General features: G+C 46.1%; 2 protein-coding genes across 3 annotated transcripts; one reads left to right on the top strand and one right to left on the bottom strand.

The window, feature by feature from the left end:
• Positions 1-623: 623 nt before the first annotated feature.
• Positions 624-20,653, top strand: CCHa2-R (CCHamide-2 receptor). 2 transcript variants are annotated; one of them, XR_015271761.1, is made up of 8 exons: positions 624-922; positions 12,755-13,335; positions 15,146-15,365; positions 15,433-15,599; positions 16,415-16,608; positions 16,682-16,802; positions 19,224-20,304; positions 20,429-20,653. XR_015271761.1 is itself a non-coding variant. In XM_086833041.1 (8 exons), exons 2-8 carry the CDS (start codon positions 13,022-13,024, stop codon positions 20,466-20,468), a joined length of 1,464 nt encoding a protein of 487 aa, XP_086689167.1. In that variant the 5' UTR covers positions 624-922; positions 12,755-13,021; the 3' UTR covers positions 20,469-20,653. The 2 variants fall into 2 exon arrangements, 1 of the variants encoding a protein (XP_086689167.1); XM_086833041.1 differs by having other exon boundaries at positions 19,224-19,631.
• LOC110189369 (uncharacterized) lies at positions 7,044-10,079 on the bottom strand. Its single transcript, XM_086833060.1, has one exon. The coding sequence runs from the start codon at positions 9,954-9,956 to the stop codon at positions 7,815-7,817; it is 2,142 nt and encodes a 713-aa protein (XP_086689186.1). The 5' UTR covers positions 9,957-10,079; the 3' UTR covers positions 7,044-7,814.
• Positions 20,654-24,556: the final 3,903 nt, after the last annotated feature.

The following is a 24,556-nucleotide window of genomic DNA, read 5'->3' as shown; positions in this document are numbered from 1 at the left end:
TTACGTATACGAACCTATGAGTTCAGCTAAGTAAGTTTACCATGAGATGACGTCTTTCCCTAACTGTTCCTATTAAGTAGTGAAAGTAACGTCTTAGGAAGTGACTTAACATCACAAAATAAACGGAATAATGCTAAGTATTCCCTTAAATTGGTTTTATATTCAAGTTGAGACTTTGGGGTCCCTTTTGTTTTCTCATATAGTGGATGTCATCTTCAAACAATGGTCGCCGTTCTAGTAATACGTCATGTAGCCAACAGAACTCCTCACCGAGGGTATTATGAGTATGTTAAGTACATGCCAAAATAGATGCTAAAAATAAGTACAAATCATTAGACAGAAACAGAACCAACGCGAGAACGCCCAAAGTATTTCGTCTGTTTTCCTTTGAGAGCGTGAAAGCGCTCGTACTCACTCATGAATGAATTTCAGTGAGGAGCCCCGGCAACAGATGGCTTCAAAGATGAATACAACACGAATATGTGCGGCATCTCCCCCTATTCCAAGCGGTGTGCAGAGTGTGCGCACTTTCTCGCACGTGGTGGAATGCGTTCGCTTGGCGCGCTTTTGGAACCCATCGGAGCTGCAGGCCTCAGCGCCGGATCCGCCGACTTGGCCAAGTTAGTCCTGTGCACGGATTCAGCCGGAACGGTCGAGGTCGCTCGCACTTCGCTCACGTCTCTCTGGGTCAGGCGAAACGTAAACGAAACGTAAAAAATCCCAATTACGAACCAAGTAACCGGTGTTACAAACTCGCTCCGAGGAGATTAACCCAATAGTGCTATACTGTAGTGCCAAGTTTTTCTGGGAAATTCAAATCGGTTTCCATCTACAAACTAAACCATTCGAAACTAGTGCTTAAAACAGAAAATTCATTGTAATTTTCTGGTGATTAGTGATCTACGTTGTTGCCGTCGCATTGGTAAGTATTTAAGAGAACATGTCTTCAATTTAAGTTTATGTTTAACTTCTTGACAAATTGTTCTTGTAGCTTTGCCGACAAATATTCGGAATCCATTTGTTTGCAGTGTAATCCCCGTAAACGTTTCACCCATTCTTTTACCATTTTCATAAATGCCAACAGAAGGCTGAAAGTTGTGATATTCTGATGACGGGGCGAAAAGAAATTTTTAATTATTTATTCTCGCAGGCTCCAACGGAACTCATTGTTTGAATGCGAAAAAGTTTGACAAAAGTAATTAAATTACGTCACGACGTGTCGTCATTGGGGGGCAGCAAATAGGCAAGAGGCAGCATCTTGGTCTTCTTATCATCATGACAACCCAAAAGTTACTACTCAACCCAGCTAATTTGCTTATCGTTTTCCTATGAGCGAGAGCCTTATAAATATTGTAATCGAATTTAAACTTGTTACTTTGGATTGCATTCCAAGACCATTTAGTATCAACGACCTCCTCCTCCGCCCTCGTGTTGTGTGCGCGATTCGTACAACATTTTATTCCATAATTCAGCGGAGATAATTCTGGGTTCCTAGGAGCCCTGTTTCCAAGGCGGTCAGTGCCGAGGGTCGACTCCCCCAGCTGGCCTTCGCTTGTGTGCTCCGATTGGCCTAGTATGGGCCAGCGGGGGCTCTCGGATCTAATTAACTTCGTACGTTCTCGGACCCGGATGCGGACGCAAACGCGGACCCCGACCACGATCCGGAGAGGAGGAGCCACATTAAAGGCAATCCTGGAAAGTCCCCGTCATTCTGGGATGTTTACAGCTTAGAATAAATAAAGTGTCTCAGGCCCGAGGATAAGCAGCAGATGGGGAGAGGAAATCCTCCGCAATAGGGCACAATCCCTGTCCGGATTCGATTCCGTACCTGTCAGTGTCACATCCCTCGGTGAGTTTCACGGTTGATCAGAGAAGTGTCTGGCGGGGAAATTAGCATAAGTCAATCAGCCGGGCAAATCCACATCCAGCACGTGACGGGGCCACATCAGCAGCGATCAGATCAAATTTGTCACTCACCTGATGCCTGATGGTGGCTGATGGTGATAGGTGACTCCGCTCAGGGGACGAATGAAAGAAAGTGTAATTAGGCGGCGCAATCAGTGCCACATACAGATATCCGAGCGAAAAGCTCTGAGTTTCCCTAATTAGTGCGTACACTTCGTCTGCTGATTTTCTTTGGGTTGTGTAATTGTTTGTTGTCGTCGCCACAATGAAAATTTTCACACATTCGTGGTGATGCAGCGTCGCGTTTCATTTAATGGCGAAAATTTCGCTGCCACACGTTGGCCACAGACTCCATGTGTTTGCTGGGCAGCGGCTCGACTGTGTGATATCCCGTGAAAAGCACAAGGAACCCGTCCGTGGCCAACCTCATATACCCGTCCATGCTACCCGGGCTTTGGCAACCCCTTTGCGGCTCCATTCGTTTGCTTTCGGAGACCGAAAACTTTTGCGGCTAATAAAATTGAAATAGCGCATGACGCACACACCGCGTATACGTAATGTGCCCTCAGGGCCATATTTGTTTAGGCCCTGCACTTGACTCCCATTTGACTGTGGCATTTTCTGCGGGCAGCGGTGCGTGGCATGGTGCCTCATATTTGACCAAATACTTTGTGGCCGGCGTATCGAAGCTAAGCGTTTGGCCGGGCCTTAAATCTGCCCCTGGCAGTTGTCAGTCGCTGCCACTCGACCGCAATGGACATCAGTTGCTGTGATGACAGATGCAAACATTATGTTTATTCCACATCCTTCCTTTGCTTTCGCCCCACTGCATGATGGAGTGGTCACCGGCAAGGACTGGCAGGGCTCTAGGTTGATGTTAATGGATTGCATGGTGTCAACAGGACTGCTCTGCTGCATTGGGAAAATCTGCATTTGAGCAGCTTAACTGAGGGATTTATTATGTCATGCGAGTCAAAGCGGAGCTCACATTTTTGCGCAATCTCACATTTCTATGGGGAAAGTTTCTTTGATTGCCGAGCGAAATATGACAGCAATTTTTGTAGCAAAAGTTTTCCATCCTGCAGCTGGCTTTTCCACTTCCTTTTTTTGTGTTTCCCGCTTAATTGCCTCCAAATTATTGGCCGGGGAATGCCATAAATTTGTATAGGCCCTTATCAGGTGTGGGCTATCGTTTCCGTGGCTTCTCATGATTTTCAATCTTTCGCGAAGTAAGTAATAATAAATTATGTTTTATTTGCGAGCATGTTGTCAATAGGACCTCGGAAAATTGATATTTATGTTCAACACAGCCATTTATAGCTTTTTGTGATCCAAATTGCTCCCCGGCTTAAAGGTTCCCCCGCTCCGTTGGCTGATTTATTGATGAGAACATTAAATGCTGGCAACATTCCAATCTTCTTATTGAGTTTTGCTCTGCAATTCGGATCCGAGACCTAAGCTCTTAAAACTGAACGACAGGCTGCCTTCATGGCTGCGTTTCCCTAAATGGGAGCTCCAGATTATTCTGTTGTTTCGCCAAGCATTCGTTATGATTTCCGCTTCCTTCAATCGCCATTTCCTCATTGTTCGACGACTCCCATTGTAGACTTTTTCCACTTACATTGTCCCCAGTTACCACCAGTTTTAAAGCCATTTTCGCTGGCCTTAACTTTTTTCTTCGCCGGGCAGGGGAATTAATTTGCTATATAAAACTGATTAATGTCTGCGCGGGTTATTAATGGCCCCAAGGCCCAGGCAGGCCCAGTACCAGCCCAGGAGCCCAGGGCTCCTCCTCGGATTGCGGCAATGATGAGTCCGGCATAATTAGGCTGCTGTGCCAGCACGTGGTGCCGCCTATTAACTGATGAATATGCAACGATGTTTGCCGCGGCCGCCTCCTCCATTTCATAAATGAATTCCATAATGCGCCCATTAGGCATTTTCACCTCTGGCGCAGGACTCCAGGGCACTCAATTAGCTATTCTTCCCTGGGAGGCACCTCGGTTCGCACCTTGGTTCGCACCTCGTCTGCCGGGAAACTCATCTTCTACGTGGCGGATGCTTCGCTCCCATTCAGTCAGCCACTCTTGTGCCATTTGGCTGCAGCTTGCAACACTCGGATCGAATTCAATTACCACTCAAGCCAGTCGTGCGTGGCATAAATAGGAAATTGAATATGCGAAGGATATCGGCGTAGGCAGTGGCTCCTACGGACAGCTGTCGACGTCTGTGGCTCACTCACTGTTCGGCGCTGGCTGACAGGTGAGCTGAGTCGCTGACAGGAAGCTGTTCGTCTGCTGTCGCTGCGACAGGACTCACCTGTCCAATAACGAGATATTACTCATTTCCCGCTATTGCCTGGCTCATGGGACTCGAACCGCCTTGCGCCTCTTGATAAATGGAATTTCGGTTGCTTTCCAATCATCGCCGGCGGTTACTGTGCGTCCGCGGCTAATGCTCTGAACTGCACGAGTGATTTATTGCGGGCAGTGATTTACTTCAGGGCTTCAGTTTTTGCTAATGCTGTCACATCGGGATCAACCAGTGGGAGAACGATGACGATGATGGTGGTTTGATGGACAGAGCGGGTGTAAATTAATCAAACAAGCAAAGTTACTCCTTTGGGAAATGAGGCCGTCTCCTGGCAGGTGGCTCGGTTAGAAAGTCCGCTCTCGAGTGTCCGAGCTGGCATAACAAACCAGTCACCCTTCCAGGGCCACTCAGACCCGAAGATTAACTGGGGCCATTTATCATAAAATCGTTCTTCATGTCCCAATCTCCCCGTACCCCAATTGGACACGGACCACCAAGGGCTATAAATAATCCCAAGGAGCCGCAGAAGAAAGACGTTTGTATCTTGTATCTTTCATTCTTTTTCGTGTGTCACACACTGGTCGCAGCTCCACCTCGTCCAGAACAACAGAATGGTGTTCGCATTTATCTTTTCAGCTAGCAAATAATGCGATTGCAGGGGGAATGCAAATGAAATGAATAGAAAAAATCAAATAAAAGGCAAATGATTAATTTGCATACAAATTCATTCACCGATTCTTTTCCAGCGTGGGTGACCGTGGGCGGACCGCCCTTTGTGTTCTCGCTTAATTTCCCATTGAGCGCTAAGAAAATTGTTTTTATTTTCCTACCTTGGGGTCCTAATTTATTTTGGCCTGACCAAATCGGGTTTTAGTTAAGCCGCAAACCACAACCAGCTGGGCGTCCGAGTCGAGTTTTCCTTAAGCTCCTGAAGCCTGGTCTTGGCAAGGGCGAGTTTTGTCATATGCTCTGTGCCACAAACACAATTAGTGTATTTCGGAATTGTTCTGGGAAATACTCATTTTTTCTCAAGAAGTTGGAGCTTGAGTTCTGTACTGGAAAAGATGGTTAAGGAAAATGAGGTCCTAGGTAGTGCTGCTTACTTGAGTAAAAATATTCACTTGTTCTTTTTTTTCAACAAAGTTCTGTAATTTTGTCATAGTGTACATTTGTTCGATGCTCACTGTATTTTTTCTTAGTTGCTCAGCTACTCAACTGTTTACTTTTCAAATACAGGCCACTGAGTACTGCATTTTAATTACTAAAAAATTATTACGCGTTCAAACCAGGCGATTTTTCGTATTTAAAGTATTGATTACTTAAAAAATAAAATTTTTTTTTATATAAAACAAGCTAAAAAAAAAAAAGAAAAAATTATACTATGAAATTCGGCTTTTACACATTTTAAGCTCCGCATATCTCACAGAAACCGCAACTATGTTACACATCTGAGCAAAAGTGAACACAGTGAATAAAGTGAACAACACCATGTTCATTAACAAAGTGAACAGAATTAAACAAGTGAACAAATCAGACCTATAAGAAAGACAAATGTTCGCTTGTTCAATTTGGAAGTCACTCTTGTTTGTTCACTCAGTCACGAGCAAGCCACTCTAGTTAAACATATGTGATTTGAGTAATTTCTAGTCAAGAATATAAATTAGAAAATATCTTGTTCTGGAAATGTATCCTCTTTGGCATAGAAGTTCGATTTAGGATATATGGACAGGCTACATTAAATCTAGCACTAGGAACGTTGTCATTTTTTCGGTTTTATTTTCTTTAAAAACGCTCCCCAGTTCAGTTCTCAAGTTCTCTCCAGAAAATTGCTGTTCTTGTTTACACTCCTGCCCAAGTCACTCGAACTAGACTTATTTTCTGAAATACCACTGCCAGTCCTGCCTCACCTCCAACCGACTGTTTCTGTTTCGAACATTCTGTTTTCAGTGTCCCCTTCGGAGTAGGAGACAGTATCGCGAAAATTCAATTCAATGGCACAGGGCTTTGCCATGCACCAAATACGAGTGAGTGTGGCATTGACAAGCAAACAAGGAGCGGGAATAGCTGAGGCAAGATACGGGTTCAGACGACATTGGGGGCAGACATCGGCCTCACCTCCGAGCAAGTGCCAGTGTCGAAACATTTTGTGATACATGGCCCTCATGGGGGCCACTTGTCACAGTTAAACAATTTGTAATGAATTTTCGAGTGAGTGTCTGGATCGCACAGTGCTCTCCCTAGTTCTATAGCTATGGGAGACCAGGGTTTTGTGGACCGGAAGTCTGCGATGGGCGAACTAATATTACCTGCTGCAGAGACTAACCAATGCTCCCCAATACTCCAGCTCTTTATGGGGGAGATAAACAACTTAAGGTTGATTACGCCTCTAAGTAAAAAGCAACGATCACTGAGCCATTAGATGATCTGATATGAAGCAAAGAAATTCGCCATAAACAGCACGGCGTAAACAACTCGGAAGGATGGACATGCACTGTCTGCCAGACAACCAAATATTTACAAAATATTTGGATCGGGCAGAGTAGCGCTAAATTGCTAGCACCGACCACATGAAATCAATTAAAATATTCGGCCAACTGCTTGCAGCACATAAAGCAGCGTTAGAGGAAAGCATGGGGCATGATAATAACCATAAAAAGTAATTGAAAGTACGCTACGAGATGCGACTCTAATAAATTGCGTATCCGCCGCGTGGCAACATGCACACGGAAACGGGGCCAAGAGCTCGGAGGGATGAAAAATGGAAAAATGACCTGCTGACTGCGGAGAGCATCAGCGATAATTGAAAATTACCAAAATAATGAAAATATTCGGAAATGAACTACGACGGCTGCCGCAGCCCCTTGTTTATTTCTAGAGCAATCACGCGCCAAAGGAAACCAAACAAAACAAAAGCCAGGCAGTTCCGAGAGGCACTACTGAGGGGAGCCAGTAGTAGAGGGGTCGAAAGAGGCGGCGGAGCACTTGGCCCAGCTGTCCATCACATGGCCAATGGAATTCTCACTAGTCGGGTAAAGTGAAAATTAATTAAAATACTCAGGGCATTGGATTTCCCCTCCCCTTGGTCCTGCTTGAAGCACTGCGAGTACGCATCTCTCTTGTTTTGATTTTCACCGATTTCCATGGCAGCGCCAACTGGGCAGCGTGCGGCGGGAGCCTCAAATATTTGCCAAATAATTAATCATGCCACATCGTGGCCGAAATCTCTGACAGATCCGCGCGAGTGAAACGCCTACGTCAGCCCCAGTCACTCCGCTCAACGCAGACTGCGAATTCCAGGGCCATGCGCCTGTGGGCCACTGATAAAGGCACACAGCTTCATCATCGCCGCCCGCTGGAGGCCGACGGGCGCCTGCACAGATTACGATAAAATTTTAAATAAAGGCGACAGCTGAAGTTGTCTACACGCCTCGTTGACTGATGGCCAGCGCCAGGGCCTGCCCCAGAGCGACACAGATTTCAGGGGATTCCCAAGCCACTCCTGTCCGGCGATTAGTCAGCAACACACCGAAATTAAAGTAATCAATTTATGTTCACCCAACTGTTGCCAACCCTGGCCCACTGTTCATAAATCATTATTAGCGGCCCTTCTTGCACGGGGGCTGGGCACAGGTGGGCATGTACAGGAACTCGCTGTCCGTCCAGTAGTCCACCAGCGACCGCTGTGGCTCGGCGTCGAGGAACTTGAGGCAGCGCGGAAACAGCTGGCCCTGCTGCACATTTCGCATGTGACCGGCAGCCACTTCCGAAATAAGTTTGTCCACTGGCGAGGCGTGTGGTCCGAATCCGCGCACGGGTACGGCACGCATCATTAGCCGATGCGCCTTCGAGGCGTTCACGTCGATCAGCACAGTGGTGGTGGCCCGCTTGTTGAATACGCTCTTGCTCGGCCTGTCGTCCACGAAGAACTCAAAGTGGTCCACGCACTCCAGGTCGTGGGTGAACCAGTTGAGGGTCAGTGATCCGCCGTCCAGCCGGGAAGCGCCGCAGATGCACACCGGATAGCTGACACGCGCCGGCGGGTGATTTTGAGTGCCGTATAGAGTGGCCTGGATCTCCTCGCGAACCTTCGAAAGTGCACAAAGGTCCATGAACAAGTTCTTCGCCAGCAGCTTGGTCTCCATCCGCTTCTGGCCCTCTGGTGACTGGAAGTACTCTACCCGCTTAACGGCTCTTCGCATGTCCTGGCAATGGTGGCACTTGCACTCCTCCTGGAAAGTACGACAGGTGGAATTCTCTTCGACCTCCTTGTCAGTGCTCTCTCCTGGCGGGCTCGGAGAAGCCTCCTCGGGACTCACAATGGCGAACACGAAATTTACTCTACGTGAAATCTGGCTACTCCGTTGCAGATTTTGTGGTTCATTTTGGGAGGGTATGATTATTTGTTCAATCTGGGAACTTGGCTCTTTATCCAGTACTTCGTCCGCTTTCTGTGACATTCCGGAAGTTACAGAGTTTTTGGGCGACATCTGCGGTGTCTTCCTTCCATCTTGTCCGACCGACACCTGACTACTTTTTCGGCTTGACCGACTCGATCTCGGCGATTGGTTGTCTTGGGTTGCCTCCAGAGCGATGGCGGGTTCCGAAGCCGCGGTGGTGAGTGCCTTTCTCCAAGGTGACATCTTGGGTGACCTCCAGGTTAAGCTTTTCGTGGTTTTTCGCAGAATGTGTGGTAAGGACCTACTGCTGGAACCCCCGCGACCTCGAATGTGGGTGGTTGTCCAGATACCGCTCACCAGGGTTAGAGTCTCTGGCTGTCGGGGCGATGCCTTGATTTCTTTGCCCTCAGGCTGTTCTGGACTCAAGTCCATTTTCGGGAGAATGCATGACAGGCCACCCTCAGCAGACAGTGTTTTCGAGTTTAACAAGGCGACTTCTTGGCTTTCCGATTGTGTCTGAATGGAAGCAACATCTTGGCTCTTCGATTGGGGCTGAGCAGAAGCATGGGATTTCTGGGAAACATCGCTCTGGTAGCCAGCTTCTTTAGGACTCTGCTGGATGGAGTGGGACGTGTATCCCGTCAGTGGGGAGACGTCTGAGAGCCAGCTGGTTGGCATGTCGTATATCAGGGGGTTGAATAAGTAGTTGGAGCGGCGCGTACAGGTAGATATTTGCGAGGTGCTGGGAGTGTTAAAGTGGGCAGTGCGGTTCGATGCAAGCGTATCGTTCGACTCGCACAGATAGGGGTTCTCCGAGCGGACTATCTGGGAAGTGGAATCTTGGGTCAAACGACGACTGGCGAGCTCCTCTTCCGAGGGGCTGGAATTCTGCTTCATGAAGTTGTAAAAAAGTTGCTTTACAGACGTGAAGGACTCTCCTGCTCTGACCAAGGCGACCGTGTTCCTAAGGAACTGCTTAATGGACGAAGTGGAGGATCCTAAATTATTATTCGATGACCGAGTGCAAACCAGTGGAGAGTTCTCTTCGGCTTCATCTGCCTGTACGTCCGAAGAAACCCCTGTTGAAGATTCTTTGAGTACCCAATTATTAAGGGAACTGTCGCTCGGGGAAGTGATGGGGGTCCGCGGAGTCGAGGCCTCCGAGATGCCACTGATCTCCGGGCTGACAAACACAAACACGGGTGGCACGAGGTCCGTTTTGACGCTAGGTCCGGCTCTGGTGGAACTCTTTAGGATGGGCTTGGGTCTCTGCGCATTCTGGGTTTTTCTCAAGCCCAACGGCATCTCGTCGGGCAGAACGATGCTTACCCTCTTCGACATACTGATAATTTAACGTGGAAACTAGCTGCTTGTGTATTCGTTCGAGAAGTTATTTAAATAAATCGTACGTGTGTGTCCAGAACGACATCTAACGCAAGGTCAAACCCATTTCTAGGGGCTACACTTTTCACAGGCCTCTCCGAAAATGCTTCACCCGTGCTGTGTTCAATCATCTTCAATGGTGCTTAATGGCCAGAACTCGGGGTAAGGCCGGGGCCGTTCATCTTAGTGTATCTGGCCTCCGGCGCCGTAACTCAGTAGAGCGGCGACCGCGCATAATTTTGTCAGCGTTTGTCGCGATAGATGGGCAGGCAGAAATTTGCATAACTCGCGGACCTTTCAGCGCATATTAAATATGTCCCGTCTTGGGGATGCGTCCTCTCCTCAGGGCACATCAGATATTTTCGACTCTAATTAGAGCAGCACGGGCCATAATGAGCTGCCATTAGGCGGGAAAGTGTGCAGTGATGGATTCTGATTCCTGGCAACCTTAAAGCGTCGCTAAGCGTGGCTTTAAACGGCGAATCCCGCCAGGCTTATTATTCGGCTTGGCTGCGCACAAAACACAGCGAATGATTAACCGGTATGCCGCATTACACATACGCCGCGTTGCCGCAGCTACAACTGAGGCACGCAAGTGTATTAAATTATGTTTGCCCTATGATTTATCTGACACGTAAGAGCGCAAACGACGGAGCGGGCAACCAGTTCTGGCTACCAAAACACAAGTCGTATCTGACTTTGTCTCTGGCAATGCCATGGGGTCGCGGCAGGGGGCCCGGAAAACCCTCTACGAAACAATGGCTGTGGGGGGCACGCGTCCGTAAAACTGGAATGGATTCAGCTCGTACAATAAGCCTAAATCATAAATAAATGTTTTTACCTAGACAAGCGCTTACAACATCTTTTTATGGCTGCCAAGGCTGCGTTTTACAGTCTCGCCACCTCCTTAAGAGCCTGAATGGCGGAGACACGACTTAAATTAATGAGGGAAAGGTAAAAATAAAATTCAATTAAATCGATTGAAGGCTCTCCTCTCTGTCTTTGCTTCGTGTCCAGGCGGTGAAGAAGAAGAGTAATCATTTCTCTTATTGGTGATGACTATTGGGCGCCTACTGGGAGTCCCCAAGGAAACACTATGGGAATTGCATGACCACGGTCTCGGACTGGGCGGACACTTTAACTTTTTCGCTTTTCGCTAACGATAAAAGTCCTAATTCAAAACTTTTTCTTAGCCAAAAAAAGTGAAAAAGTTTCCTTCGCTGGCGTGGTCTTTGTTGTTGCCAGAAGCAACATATTTGACATTTTGCTGACAGTTTTTTTAGTGGAATAAATAATTGACGCGCGGAGCGAATTTATGAGGGACAAGATGAAACGAAGCCACAGAACGGAGGAATCACGTCGGAAAAAAAGCAGAGCAGACTTTAAAGCTGTGCCTATTCCCTAAAAGCCCTGTTTTTTGGTGGCCATCCTTGAAGTTCAAGTTCGATCCACACACAAAAGATGGATGAAATCATAAAAGCTCACGACCCTGATGATTACATGGGTTTGACTTTGTGTGAAATTTTATTTATTTCCACCGCTTCTCACCCCCTGCTCCTTGTGCAGGCTATTAGGTCCGGTAGAGCGTTCCATTTGGCAGAAATTGACCCCGATTCCATTTAGAAATGGTGGGCAGAGGTCATTGAGCAGTCAGTGAGAAGGGACGGAACCCATATGCAATGACTTTGATATGAACCCTTTATGGCGGGTCAGCATATGTCATTGTACAGCCAGCTTTGTCAAAAAAAGAGGAGAGAAATTTCACCTCCGAACTGAAGAACAATGAAATGAATGGCCTGGCCATTAATTATTCCTCCACTGACTCGGTCCGTCCACAATTTAAGGCCGGCAAACATTCTGCAGATGCTCTGGGTAAATATTTCATTTACGCCGAGCGAATGCATTGTCTACCCAGCAGGTAAGGAGAGTGCACTTTCCGCAGCCTCTTTGATTAGATTTCCACGGAATAGTCCCACGAATCCCATGGAATTTCATTTGGCAACACGCATGAGTCTGTTAGGCCACAATCGAAATAAATAAATAACGAAAGCGAAATCGGTGGCTTCGCCCCAAAGGCAAATGGGAACGGCTGCTGGGGCAATCTACTATCAAATTGAAATTGAAACAGTATCGGCGAACAACAGCGCCCTCGCAATCCGACGGATGCCGAGATAAGTCCGCCTCAGACTCCGGCCGAGTGAGGCTCCGCGTCAGGCTCAGGCTCGCTTTCTTCTTGGGGGATAAGTGCGTCTGATTGCGACTTGAAAGTATTTGCTTCTACACGAATGATTTTGTATTAGTTGGCTGGGTGGAGCGTGGAGCGGGTGGGCTGGCGGGCTTCAGAATTTGTGGATACGGAAGCGGCAACTGAGCGTGAGAGATAATCTGAGCAGGAAGGCCAGAGATAATTGGATGTTGCAGGGACTCTGAATGTTCCGGGGGAATCTTTCGCAATTTATGTTTATGGGCGCTGTAAAATGGTGTGTAATGCAAACACGGTCAACGAATGCATGTTAAGGAGATTCTTTATTATGCAGAACACACACACGGCAATGGCTCGGGCCCAGCTGCCGAATCATAAATTCTATTTTTGCCCGGATGCATCCTCTGCTTATGCGGATATTTATGCGTTGCATAGGTAATTCATTCGCCCAGCCAGATAAGCCGCAGCATCTGCTGCATCCCCAATTAAATTTGGTGTTAACTGCATACGATCTGACCGGAAACTGTCTCTCTTTCTGTCTTTTCTCCCGCAGCCCCAGCTTCCGGCGCCAACTGGCGAAAGTCAAACGACAAGCGGCAGGCAGCGCTCTGTGACCACAATGTGCAAAATAAAACCCGGTAGCTTGGCAACACCAGCAGCATTTCCTCGACGGCAGACCTAGACATAAGCTCGGAACAAAAAGCAAGGACCTGCGGCTTTCGGAAGCAGACTTACGGAAGCGGAAGTGGCCCAAGCGAGGCCATAAAGCAGCACGCACAACAGCAGCATTCAGACATTCCAAGGCGTGGATACGGACGTAATGGACATAGCCCAGGCGCTGGTAGCCAGTCTGGTGCACGCCCCCCTCGATGGCAGTGGCGGCGGCGGTGGCAACGGCAATGGGAGCGGGGCCAACGACAGCGTTCTCCTGGCAACGGGAACGGGCGCGGCCGCAGAGCAGCACAACGCCAGCATCGACGGCGGAATGGTCCCGTATGTGCCAGTGCTGGACCGCCCCGAGACATACATTGTCACCGTGCTGTACACGCTCATCTTCATCGTGGGCGTGCTGGGCAACGGCACGCTGGTCATCATCTTCTTTCGGCACCGCTCCATGCGCAACATACCCAACACGTAAGTGGATATTAGGCGCGCCGTCGGGGGTCGCAGAGGGTGGCTGTGGCAGTGCTCCACTGCTCCAGTCCTGAAGGTGCCTGGAATAATATTTATTGGCTGGCTTCCGCTCAGATACGGTCTGCCTATTCCAGGGACACCCCTCGCGGGCCATAAATAATAATGTGTTTATATGGCCGCACATTTGGGCCCGAAATGAGCTCGTCACTCCCCGAAAGAGCCCTTCCTTGAATTGCTTCTCAAAATTCATGGCCGACTTATGAGCTGCATTTGATTTTATTGCTTCGCCAGAAGACACATCCTGGCCCGGCCCTCAAAGTAAATTAAAGTCGGGACCCCAGAGCCCCACTCGACACTCCCGAAGAATCGAACAAAGAAAACTGTGTCAAACAATCTGTTGTCTGCGATTCGCCAATATAGAGTAGCGCCGGCTGCGAGCTTCTGTGCTCTGCTGAATACATTAATAGTTCCCAGATACATTCGGTTTCCACTTAGTCATGATCGCTGGCTGACCCGCAGTTGGCAAGCTGGCACACTTTCGAATCGATAACCGAGTTTACATCCCTTGGCTTGTTGCATAAACTTTGAAATAATTCCGAAGGATGTCGTCGCATTGCGTGTACGCAGCGTGCGCCCCACAAATACCACTTTACATACCGCCCGGGACAAGTCCTTTTCGTCTTTCCAAACTATGCTGCCGAGCCAGACCAACAGCTGGCGGCTTAGCTGAGTTGGGTATGCAAATGTTTATTAACTTTTTCCCAGCCCCACTATGCAGTCTGAAGCTGGCGAAAGTCGAATAAATTCAAATGTAGATTCAATCAAAAGTTTCCGTGTCCTTTGAGTCGGAGTGACAGCGGGGGGCAGCAAAGCAGCCCTTTCTGCCTTGGCTTAAGTTCTATTAAACCGAAGCCCATGCTGGGTAGAAGCTTCCGAATCCAGCTGGCTGGAGTACGGGGTGGGGTCCGACCAGGAGCTGCAGGTGGTCATAATTCGCCACTGATTGCCCGCAAATTGCCACTTTCCACACTTTCGCCTGAACTGGCTGCAATCAGAGGGTCAGTGATTGTAATAGTAATTGTGATTGCGCCAGCGATTGTGCGCGATTGTCGTCCTTGGCCATCGGAGCAAAAGTTTGCAGTTCGTTTGCCTACTTTGTCGCGACTGTTTGTCTAGACAGAAGGGGGCTGGTAATGTGTCAGGTTGGAATTCACGTCACATGCAATCAGCCAGTCAGCGAGTCAGCCAGGAACCCTAATGATTCCCCCTTCCTCATGCTCACGTGGGAGGTCGTGAGTGTCACTGTCAATGCGATTTGTCGAGGCACATCCCCCAAGTCACTCTTTTGTTTTGAACAAGTGCTTTAGCGGTTACTGTAGGGTTCTATGGACAGCTAACATGATTCAAATGTCGAAACCCACTTTCGACTAACCGCACACTCATACATAGTCGCGCTTGTGAAGATATACATAGACAAGAGAGTATTTACTAACGACATATGTATGTAGGTGCTATAAATAGTCCAGTAACCCCACTTGTCATTCGTTTAATAACAATTTAAGCTGCGCTACCTTGACTCCCGCTCTTGGTTACATGCTCCTCCAGCGAAACATCACTGAATTGCTTTGAGGGCGTCCGAGTGTGGCGCCGGGACCCATGTCAAGGGGCACCCTTTTTCCATGAAGCCCCCACAAAGGCATTCTCGGGCGAATGAGAGTTTCTTCCAAACGAGTGAGCAGCCAATCACACCGGTTTGTCGTTCTTTCAAAATGGGGGAGAGTAACGTGTTTCCGATTCTGAACCTTTCCAGCTACATCCTTTCACTGGCCCTGGCCGATCTGCTGGTGATTCTAGTGTGCGTGCCCGTGGCCACCATTGTCTATACGCAGGAGAGCTGGCCCTTTGAGCGGAACATGTGCCGCATCAGCGAGTTCTTCAAGGACATCTCCATCGGCGTGTCCGTGTTCACGCTGACCGCGCTCTCCGGTGAGCGTTACTGTGCCATCGTCAATCCCCTGCGGAAGCTCCAGGTAAGTAGCGAAAGAGTTGGTCTTGCAAGAGCTAAAAGTCAGGCTAAGTACGCTCTTTTCCACACAGACCAAGCCGCTCACCGTCTTCACCGCCGTAATGATCTGGATCCTGGCCATTCTGCTGGGCATGCCCTCGTTCCTAGTCTCCGACATCAAGTCCTACCCCGTGCTAACGGCCACTGGCAACATGACCATCGAAGTGTGCTCACCTTTTCGTGACCCGGAGTACGCACAGTGAGTTCACCTTAATTCGGGATTTCACAGGGGGCAAGGAGACGGGATTCAGAAATTCCATATTTTATAACCACTTCTGAGTGCTGACCCCAAACCGCTCCTCCGGCAGAAGCCGCGGCGTCAACTCGACCTGTAGATGGTATTAAGTATTAATGCACCCTCTGCGCACCTGATGCAGCTGCTCTTTCTGCGCACGCCCATGCTGTCTCCTTATTGACGTGCTTCGCCCGCAAGCCCGCCTGCTGCATCCTTCCTGTCAGGCTTAAGTCCTTCTCCTCATCCCTGCGGCTGCTGTGGCGCAATTCGGAAATCCTTTCGACCGGCTGGCGTCAGCTGTTGCCACATAATCTGTCTGTGATGTAATTTACACAAATCCTGGGCAAGAAGCTGCTAGAGCCGTATCCTAGAGACAGCACTCGCCCTTCAGCCGGCCGCTAATTTTTCATTTGAGGCATGCCGACATGCTTCTTTTTTATTTGTATATAGCACTTACTGGCATGTGTTTTTTACGTATTAAGAGACACAAAATGAGGAGGAAATGGTTCCGATTTTCCCTTGTCCTTTCTGGCCATCCATCCCGAGGACGTAATTTAATGTTCCCCCTCGGAGGACCATTTTAATAGTCTGTCGTGCTGTATGCATATGCTGGGAATCTCCCAAAATCCTCTTAGTACAAGCGGAAATTGAAATGGCGTGCTCCAGTTGGGGCGCAAACTTTATTCCCATGACGACTTCTTCCTAAACCGGACCAGTTTCTAGTTCAAGTAGCACGAGTTTCGGGTCACCGAACAACTCCCCAATCCTCCCTCTTCTAGGTACATGGTGGCGGCCAAGGCGTTCATCTACTACCTGCTGCCGCTGTCCATCATCGGGGCGCTGTACATCATGATGGCCAAGAGGCTCCACATCAGCGCCCGCGACATGCCGGGCGAGCAGCAGAGCATGCAGAGTCGCACCCAGGCCAGGGCCCGGCGTCACGTGGCCCGCATGGTGGTGGCCTTCGTGGTGGGTAAGTAGTCGCTGACCAGCCTACGAAACTACCCCCCGGCGACCCCTAAATGGACTTCGAACTGTCCTTTCAGTGTTCTTCATCTGCTTCTTTCCATACCATGTCTTCGAGCTGTGGTATCATTTCTACCCGACGGCCGAGGAGGACTTCGATGACTTCTGGAACGTGCTGCGCATCGTCGGATTCTGCACGAGGTAAGGGGTGTCTTTGTCGGGCGGACTCAGCAGTTTTTATTCCGCTCAGAGGACATTTTTCTTGGTCCCCTGCATGCACTCGCAGTGCCCGCATTCCTCGAGGGTCCCACAATTTATGGCCAGACTCCACACATACCACAGCGAGGAGTGCCGAAAGGACCCCAAAAAGAGTTGCATTTGGCTGTTCTTGAGCGGGTTTTTCCTTCAAAGTTTCCACTCACATTTTTGCACTGCACTGCCCCTGGCGGTGTGCCGGCTTCTGGCATATTTTTATACCCTTGCAGGGTATTATAATTTCAGTCAGAAGTTTGCAACGCATTGAAGGAGGCACCTCCGACTATATAAAGTATATATATTCTTGATCAGGATCAACAGCCGAGTCGATCTAGCCATGTCCGTCTGTCCGTCTGTCCGTCTGTCCTTCTGTCCGTCTGTCCGTCTGTCCGTCTGTCCGTCTGTCCGTCTGTCCGTCTGTCCGTTTCTACGAAAACTAGTCTCTCAGTTTTGAAGCTATCTAAATGAAACTTTGTAGTTAGCCTTCTATATACTCTCACTCGTATATATGTCGGAACGGGCCGGATCGGACGACTATATCATATAGCTGCCATAGGAATGATCGGAAAATTTTTACAAAAAAATTTTTAACTTTTTCAGTTTTCAATAGAATTGGATCAAATTTGAGATATAGCCATTCTACTACACTCTACAATTTTGCATAAAATTTTATGAAAATCGGACTACTATATCATATAGCTCCCATAGGAACGATCGAGAAATTAATACAATTAAATTTATAACTTTTTCAGTTTTTAGCTGATTTTCATCAAATTTGAGGTATAGCCATTTTGTATTAGTCTTAAATTTTGTGTCAAATTTCATGAAAATCGGACGACTATGTTGTATAGGTGCCATACAAATGATTGTTTGATGTAGAGGAAAAATGCAAATCTGCGAATGTAAAACTGCAAATATAATATGTATAGGTGAATGAAATGAAAGCAGGTATTACTTCATTTTTTTTTAACACAAATAAATATAATTTATATTGTTGAGATTCCAAGTCATAGAAGTTCTATCTGCAAGGGTATATAAACTTCGGCGTGCCGAAGTTAGCTTCCTTTCTTGTTTTTAATTGAAACTGATTATGCCCGTCCTCCCTTTCCCTGCTTTCCGCTTGCCACTTGCCACTTGGAAGTACGTTTATTTTTGTTGACAGCCCGGTCCCTTCACAACTTTGCAACCCGCCCCTCTGGCCTCTGTCGTCTGTCCTGGTGCCACTTTGGGCGTCACTTAGCGCAGTAAAGCTCGCAAAATAATGTGTCAGCAATTTGGTGGCTTAATTCGCTGCCCAGCGATGGGGACGGAGCGTAATTTGAATTCTGCGCCAGTGGATGCAAATGGGCAAACTCAATAATGTGCCACAAAATAGAGCTGGCATCTAGGTCCAGGATAAATAGTCCCCGTTAAGCAGCGAAAGTCAATGATATAAATGGACGTTTGATACCATAGGGTCAGAGCACTCAACTGGTCCTTGCCTGACCAAGCACGTACCCAATGGGCTAAGGTATTTAAAGGACAATGTGAAGGAAATATAAAGCCACTGAAAAGGATTGAAGTTTTTACTTTAGGAATTCTATTTATATTAAAAATTATCGTATGTTCTTTATAGATTTTATAAATATCTATAACATAAATCATAACAATAGGTAATTTGTTATTAAATTAACGTAAAGGTAATTAAGATCAAGTGATTCTACAAGTTAAGAGGTTGACTCATGCTTTGGACAGTTTTTTTTTCAAATTGGTTCTTAAAGTCTTAAAACTTTGATATTAAGTTATTAAGTGACTGATGACCACATGTTCTTATAGCTTTGATTTGAATCTTTTTAATAACCAATAAGTAGTTAAAGGGGATGAAAAGGCACCCAAAACATCGACAATTGCATTAAATTTGTTGGTTCCAAGATTAAGAGGTCTATAGGTAATTTAAATGTTAGATATGCTCATAAAATGATCATTTGCTATTTCATTTTTACATATGCATGTAATAAAACATAAGGTACCTGATGGGACAATAGACAATTGAAAAAACTTATTGTTGCTTTTGAGTCCACAATTCTAAATAAGTTCATCCTGTATACGATCTCGTATTCCCAGATGCCAGCTTAATCAAATACTTTTTCCACAGACAGCTAACAAATTGAGACTTCTTTAAGTCCAAGCTGGGTATTCCTGGTTAAACCCCGTTGGCGCAGTGTGCTGTGCTAATTTTCAGGGAAACTTCCACTGCCATAGATTGCAACACACTCTTACGGCTAACAATGGCGGAACTATTTCAATGGAAACTGTTCGAGACCCACCCGCAGCCCAGTTTTTGCTCCTTTATTGGGACTAACCATGGCGTGTGCTTTCAATTTGCAGCTTCCTGAACTCCTGTGTCAACCCCGTGGCTCTTTACTGCGTTTCTGGGGTCTTCCGGCAGCACTTCAACCGCTACCTGTGCTGCATCTGCGTCAAGCGGCAGCCGCACCTGCGGCAGCACTCCACGGCCACTGGCATGATGGACAACACCAGCGTGATGTCGATGCGCCGTTCCACGTACGTGGGCGGGTGCGGCACTGGGGGCAACCTGCGGGCCTCCCTGCACAGGAACAGCAACCAAGGAGGCGGAGGCGGACTGGGAGGCGGTGCTGGACGAGGGGGCAGCTTCCACAGGCAGGACTCAATGCCGCTGCAGCACGGAAATGGCCACGGGGCGGCTGGAGGCGGCGCAGCCTCCGGACCTAGCTGCGGACCTGCCGGACGGGCGGTGGCTGTCGGTGAGAAGAGGTGAGGCACGCTTATCGTGGAGCTGCTGGAGGAGGAGGAGGTGGTGGTATCGTTGCAGGCCGACGAGCAGCTCTAAGCGAATACAATGGTCCATTGATTCCGCTTGGCATTAGCACCACCCGCACCCCAAATCCGCAACCCACAACCCGCACTCTGCACCTGTGACCCCCCAGGCCCTCGCCTGGCAATGTTTTCAACTTTTTTCGGAACTGAAGCTATTTCGACATCGCTTCCCTGCCGGAGGAGTTGGCTTCATTTGCATTTCACTGAACCCAGTGCCACTGTATATACAACTTACAGCAAAACTACAATGCATTAATACGCATCTTTATGTAATGTTATACCGTACTCTAGTCGTATGTATGTGATGTGTTAATTAAGTAAGTCACTAAGCACATTAAACGTAACTTGTAATTATTGGCCCGGTGCAATAAAATGGCATTTAATGGGCTCGGACACAAAAACCCAATGGAAACACAGCCACAGCTAATTATCGAATGTGAGCATTGCGTATATCAATAGGCTTAGCGGAGAGTAGCTCTGTAATTTACTGTAAATAAATGAATTCCATAATTGTTAAGAGCACCACCGGTGTTGTATTCCAGAGCCTCAGTGGTTCCAGAGAGTTTTGCCAATTGGATCACTTGCTGCCCGAAGGATGCGCGCTGTGCAGGTATGAGTGCGTTGTACACACAGATTCTGTTTGTGGGGTTATGTATGTACATATTATTGATTTTGACCGGTAACAAGGTTGAGCCATCGCTGCTTAAGTAATAATCTGTATTCAATGCTTCCAGCCTTATGGGTCGGTACGTAAGTGACCGCCTGCGTTACTAAACAGGGATGGTTCAAGGCCAATGAAGGAGGGGGGAGGCAGGAGACCCCGACCTCTGAAGGGTTGATCCCCTTGGAAGACGTCATTTATATGCGACGGATAACTACGTTTTAATATTGTATAACAATGTGCTATTAACATTGTAAATTGAAACCAGAAGCACAAATAAATCGAATTGGATGTAAAACTGGGTGCCCTGTAATTACACAATATTTAATGGGAAAACGGTAGGTTTGGGCTTATTTCTCTTTTCATCACGGTTCACTGTTACCGGAGATTTCTATAAGTAAATGATTTATTCACTTTGCACATTTCAATTGATCAATTGTTTTCTTATTTAGTAGGGGTAATTTAGTTCAGGCATTTCAAACGGAGTAAGAAGTAATTTCAGATAATTCTTTCTGAAACTTTCTGTTTCATATCTATGGAAGAGTATATCATTTAAGAGACTTTCCTGTACTTCAAATCGTTTCAATCTAATCTTCTATGGGACTGTGGGGAATAATCGTCTACTCTAAGATATGGAATTTGTTTTTATTTTAATTGGGACTACGTAACATATGTATATTGTATAGATGCCAGAGAAACTATCATAAATTCAAGAAAGCTTGATATTTTTATTTCCTTCAGTTTCGAATCAGAGCATTTTATTATTTATCCCATATTTATTTTTATTTTAACACAATAAATATTAACATAAAATGTTAACCATAATAATTATTTAAGCAATCACTGTCAGCGGTGGCCTTCGACTTTGTCTTATTTTATTAGGTTTTTAATTTCTTATTTTAAATATATAAACAAATATTTTTTGTTTATTTTTATTAGTGTTTAGATAGAGAAATTGTAGATGTTTTGTGGGTTTAAGTGGTTGAGTAAAAGAATTTACTGCAAGGTCAGTAACAGAAATTGCCAATAGTTCTATAGTTTATTTTATGCATTTAAGGTTCAATACATTTATCATGGGACACATATGAGAGGAAGCTCATGTAAACTTTTTATAATTAGGCCTGTTCAAATTTACTGCGTTCTTCAGGTTATTTTAAAAGGCCTTCAGCTTGCAGGAAGTAAACACATCAAATTTGGAACAAAAGATCATTAAAGGAACATTAAGTAAAAATAGTCAATCTTTGGTACTTTGGTACTTGTACTGAATGAAAAAGAAAATGTGAGACTTCATTGGTATCAGCTTCACTTTCTAGTTCGTTTCCGTTATAGAAAATAAACAAAGGCATAGTGTATGCAAATAATACAGATACCCGAAATTACATTTTTCAAAATCAATATGTAGCCACAAAGTGTCAGGCCTTAATTCCTCGCAACGACAACAAAGACCAGACACCGAAATGCAATTTGTTTGGCCTCTGAGGGTCGTCAGTCGCCCTTATCAGGCCTAAATCGCAAAATTGCTTTGAAGTTTGGGGCCAGAACCAGAGATCGGACCATTATCACAGTTCCACACAAACTCCCTCAACACCGAAGTCGGAAATCGGCCGGACGGGCCTTGGAAAGACAATAAATACAATCTGGCCCAAACACACACACAAAATTTCATTACGGCATGCCAATCAGGAGGCCACAGGCCACACCCCCATCCACATCCACATCCACATCCACAGGAGTTGGTGTATGTAAATTGGCCAAACACGGCATGTATTATCCCAGGACATCCCTAACTGCACCCCCCGACACGCACAATGTAGAGTCAATAGTTATTGGCATCCCATAAATGGGGACTCCAAACGCTCCAATCTGACCCCGGGCCCGGGCGGAGGAGGAAGCTGTCCATCCGCGGGCCTGGCAGCCGTCCGACCTATCGCCCCCCTTAATCACAACTGGACGGCCCGGCAGATAATTCCGAAGCTGGGCAGATCCGGACTGCGGGGACCAAAGTGCGGCAGTTCAGCCGGCGCAGTCGAACTCAAAGGGCATCTGATTTATGCCAACGCAACTGAGTTCCCATCCGGAGCACACGTGAGCACACTACCTCCGGCATTCGCCACAAATGCCGCACTGATTTGCAGGCAAATGGGCCCCGGAGTGGACCTCAGATGTCCATCGCACAATTAGCTAATTATGTTACACTTTGCAGCCGCATCGAGTGAGTAGTTAAGTTGGACGTTTACCGCAAACCATAAAGCCAGTGGCCAGTGGAACCCTGCTCCGGGGAACTAGGCGCCTCCAAATCGGTCCAAAGTTAGACCAAGCACATAGTCCTGTGTGTCTTGTCTCCTGGGTCCAAGTGTTGAATTAACCACTTCGTGTTGATGCACCAGATATTGGCAACGGCTTGGTGGCTTGGTGCCACCTAAGTAATGGGGGTTGAAAACGAGCTTAGTCCAGGAAGGGCGTCCCGATACCCACACAACCATGTTAGTTGGACCGCCGTCCAAGTGGTCCTAAGTGATTTATCGATGGGGCCGGAAGGGCACATCCTTTATGACATCGACGGCACAGTAATAACTAACAATTAGTGTGCGAAACACCAACGCTCGAGCAGCACGTGCCACGCCCATCTGAAGCCACCTTCCGCTCCTCCCTCTTGGCTCTTATCTTTTATGTGTTTACGCATTCATAAGTCCTCATTATGTAGAACGTCTCCGGGAAGGTAGACGACAGACAGCTGCTTGTCCTGAGTTCCTATATGTTGGCCAAGCACGCAGGCCGCTCTTCCAGCTCCGACTCCTTAACGGCCTGCTTAGGCGGCTGATGTCTGGCCAACATACCCTTGCGGATGGTGCCACCATTTGGGGCATACGGTGGCGACAACACAAAATAAATGCGTGGCCATCACTTTGCTCTTATTGACCCTATATTAAAGCTAACATACATTAGCCTTCCTCAGAGCCTAAGCACACACCACTTTGTTAACTTAAATACAATTACTTAGCGTAAAATTACTAAAATAAAATAAATACAATTAAATTAAATTGTATTATGTCATAAATATTTTGGAAAAAAGCCCTACGATCTGATCAATAATAGATCGATTATTGTAATTTGTTTTATTATTAATTAGGACTATAATATAATACAGTTTGGAATATATATATATTTTTAATTAATACACAGCTTGTATTATGTCATAAATATTTTGGAAAAAAGCCCTACAATCTGATCAATAATAGATCGATTATTGTAATTGTTTTATTATTAATTAGGACTATAATATAATAAAGTTTGGAATATATATATTTTTAATTAATACACAGCTTGTATTATGTCATAAATATTTTGGAAAAAAGCCCTACGATCTGATCAATAATAGATCGATTATTGTAATTGTTTCATTATTAATTAGGACTATAATATAATACAGTTTGGAATATATAATATTTTTAATTGTTACACAGCTTCTATATTGTATTTCCAAATTTCTCAGAAACTAGTCTTTCTACCTTATACAGTCGAATCCCGATAATTCGTACCCCGCTAAATCGAAAATCGCGATAATTCGTAAAAAATTCTGTCCCCTTGAAAAAAACTCGTTAATTCGTAAAAATTCCATACATTTTGGTCCCCTCGTTAATTCGTAGTATTTGGCGCAACGCAAAGAATATTGAACCTCTTATAAATTGTAATTTTGTTTCGAAACCTCTTATAAATCGTAATGCGATGCGAAATATTTTGTAGTTAAAGCGACGTTAGATTTTGCAGGCATCAGAACGGAGAAGAAATTTTATAGAATTTACAAACCAGAGCATTAATTCCTCAACTTAAACATTATTTTTCGACTCATGATGTGCCAAATAGTGTGTTTGACAACCTAATAGGTTTAGAAAACGCAATGGAAAAAATATAAGAAAAAAACACGAAGCAATAAAAAATTACCAATTATTTGAAATCTTGAATTTTCATTTTTAATAATTTAATGTTTCTGCTTAATTTTGTTTGTTAATTTTTTGTTTAATTTTCCTTTAATTTGAAAAACGTACAAACGAATATACATATTTATTATGTTTGTTTAATTTTAATAAAGCTAAATACATATGTAAACATGATGTGAAATGTAAAAACCCCGTTTATTCGACTCTTTCATTTTTGAGCCCCTTTAAATAGAAATCTCGATAAATCGAATTCCCGTCTAATT

The sequence above is a fragment of the Drosophila serrata genome, unplaced genomic scaffold, assembly GCF_035046125.1.
Source record: "Drosophila serrata isolate PLE 108 unplaced genomic scaffold, ASM3504612v1 contig_267, whole genome shotgun sequence".
Taxonomy (NCBI): Eukaryota; Metazoa; Arthropoda; class Insecta; order Diptera; family Drosophilidae; genus Drosophila; species Drosophila serrata.
The sequence above is the reverse complement of the archived record's forward strand: the minus strand, read 5'-3'. Positions and strand labels throughout refer to the sequence as shown.

Excerpts from the sequence above, each read along its gene's own strand:
- CCHa2-R (XM_086833041.1), top strand. The coding sequence starts at position 13,022 with ATGGACATAGCCCAGGCGCTGGTAGCCAGTCTGGTGCACGCCCCCCTC. Across the intron at positions 15,600-16,414 it reads CGTGACCCGGAGTACGCACA|GTACATGGTGGCGGCCAAGG; the intron begins GTGAGTTCACCT and ends TCCCTCTTCTAG. Across the intron at positions 19,632-20,428 it reads GTGGCTGTCGGTGAGAAGAG|CCTTATGGGTCGGTACGTAA; the intron begins GTGAGGCACGCT and ends CAATGCTTCCAG.
- LOC110189369 (XM_086833060.1), bottom strand. The coding sequence starts at position 9,956 with ATGTCGAAGAGGGTAAGCATCGTTCTGCCCGACGAGATGCCGTTGGGC.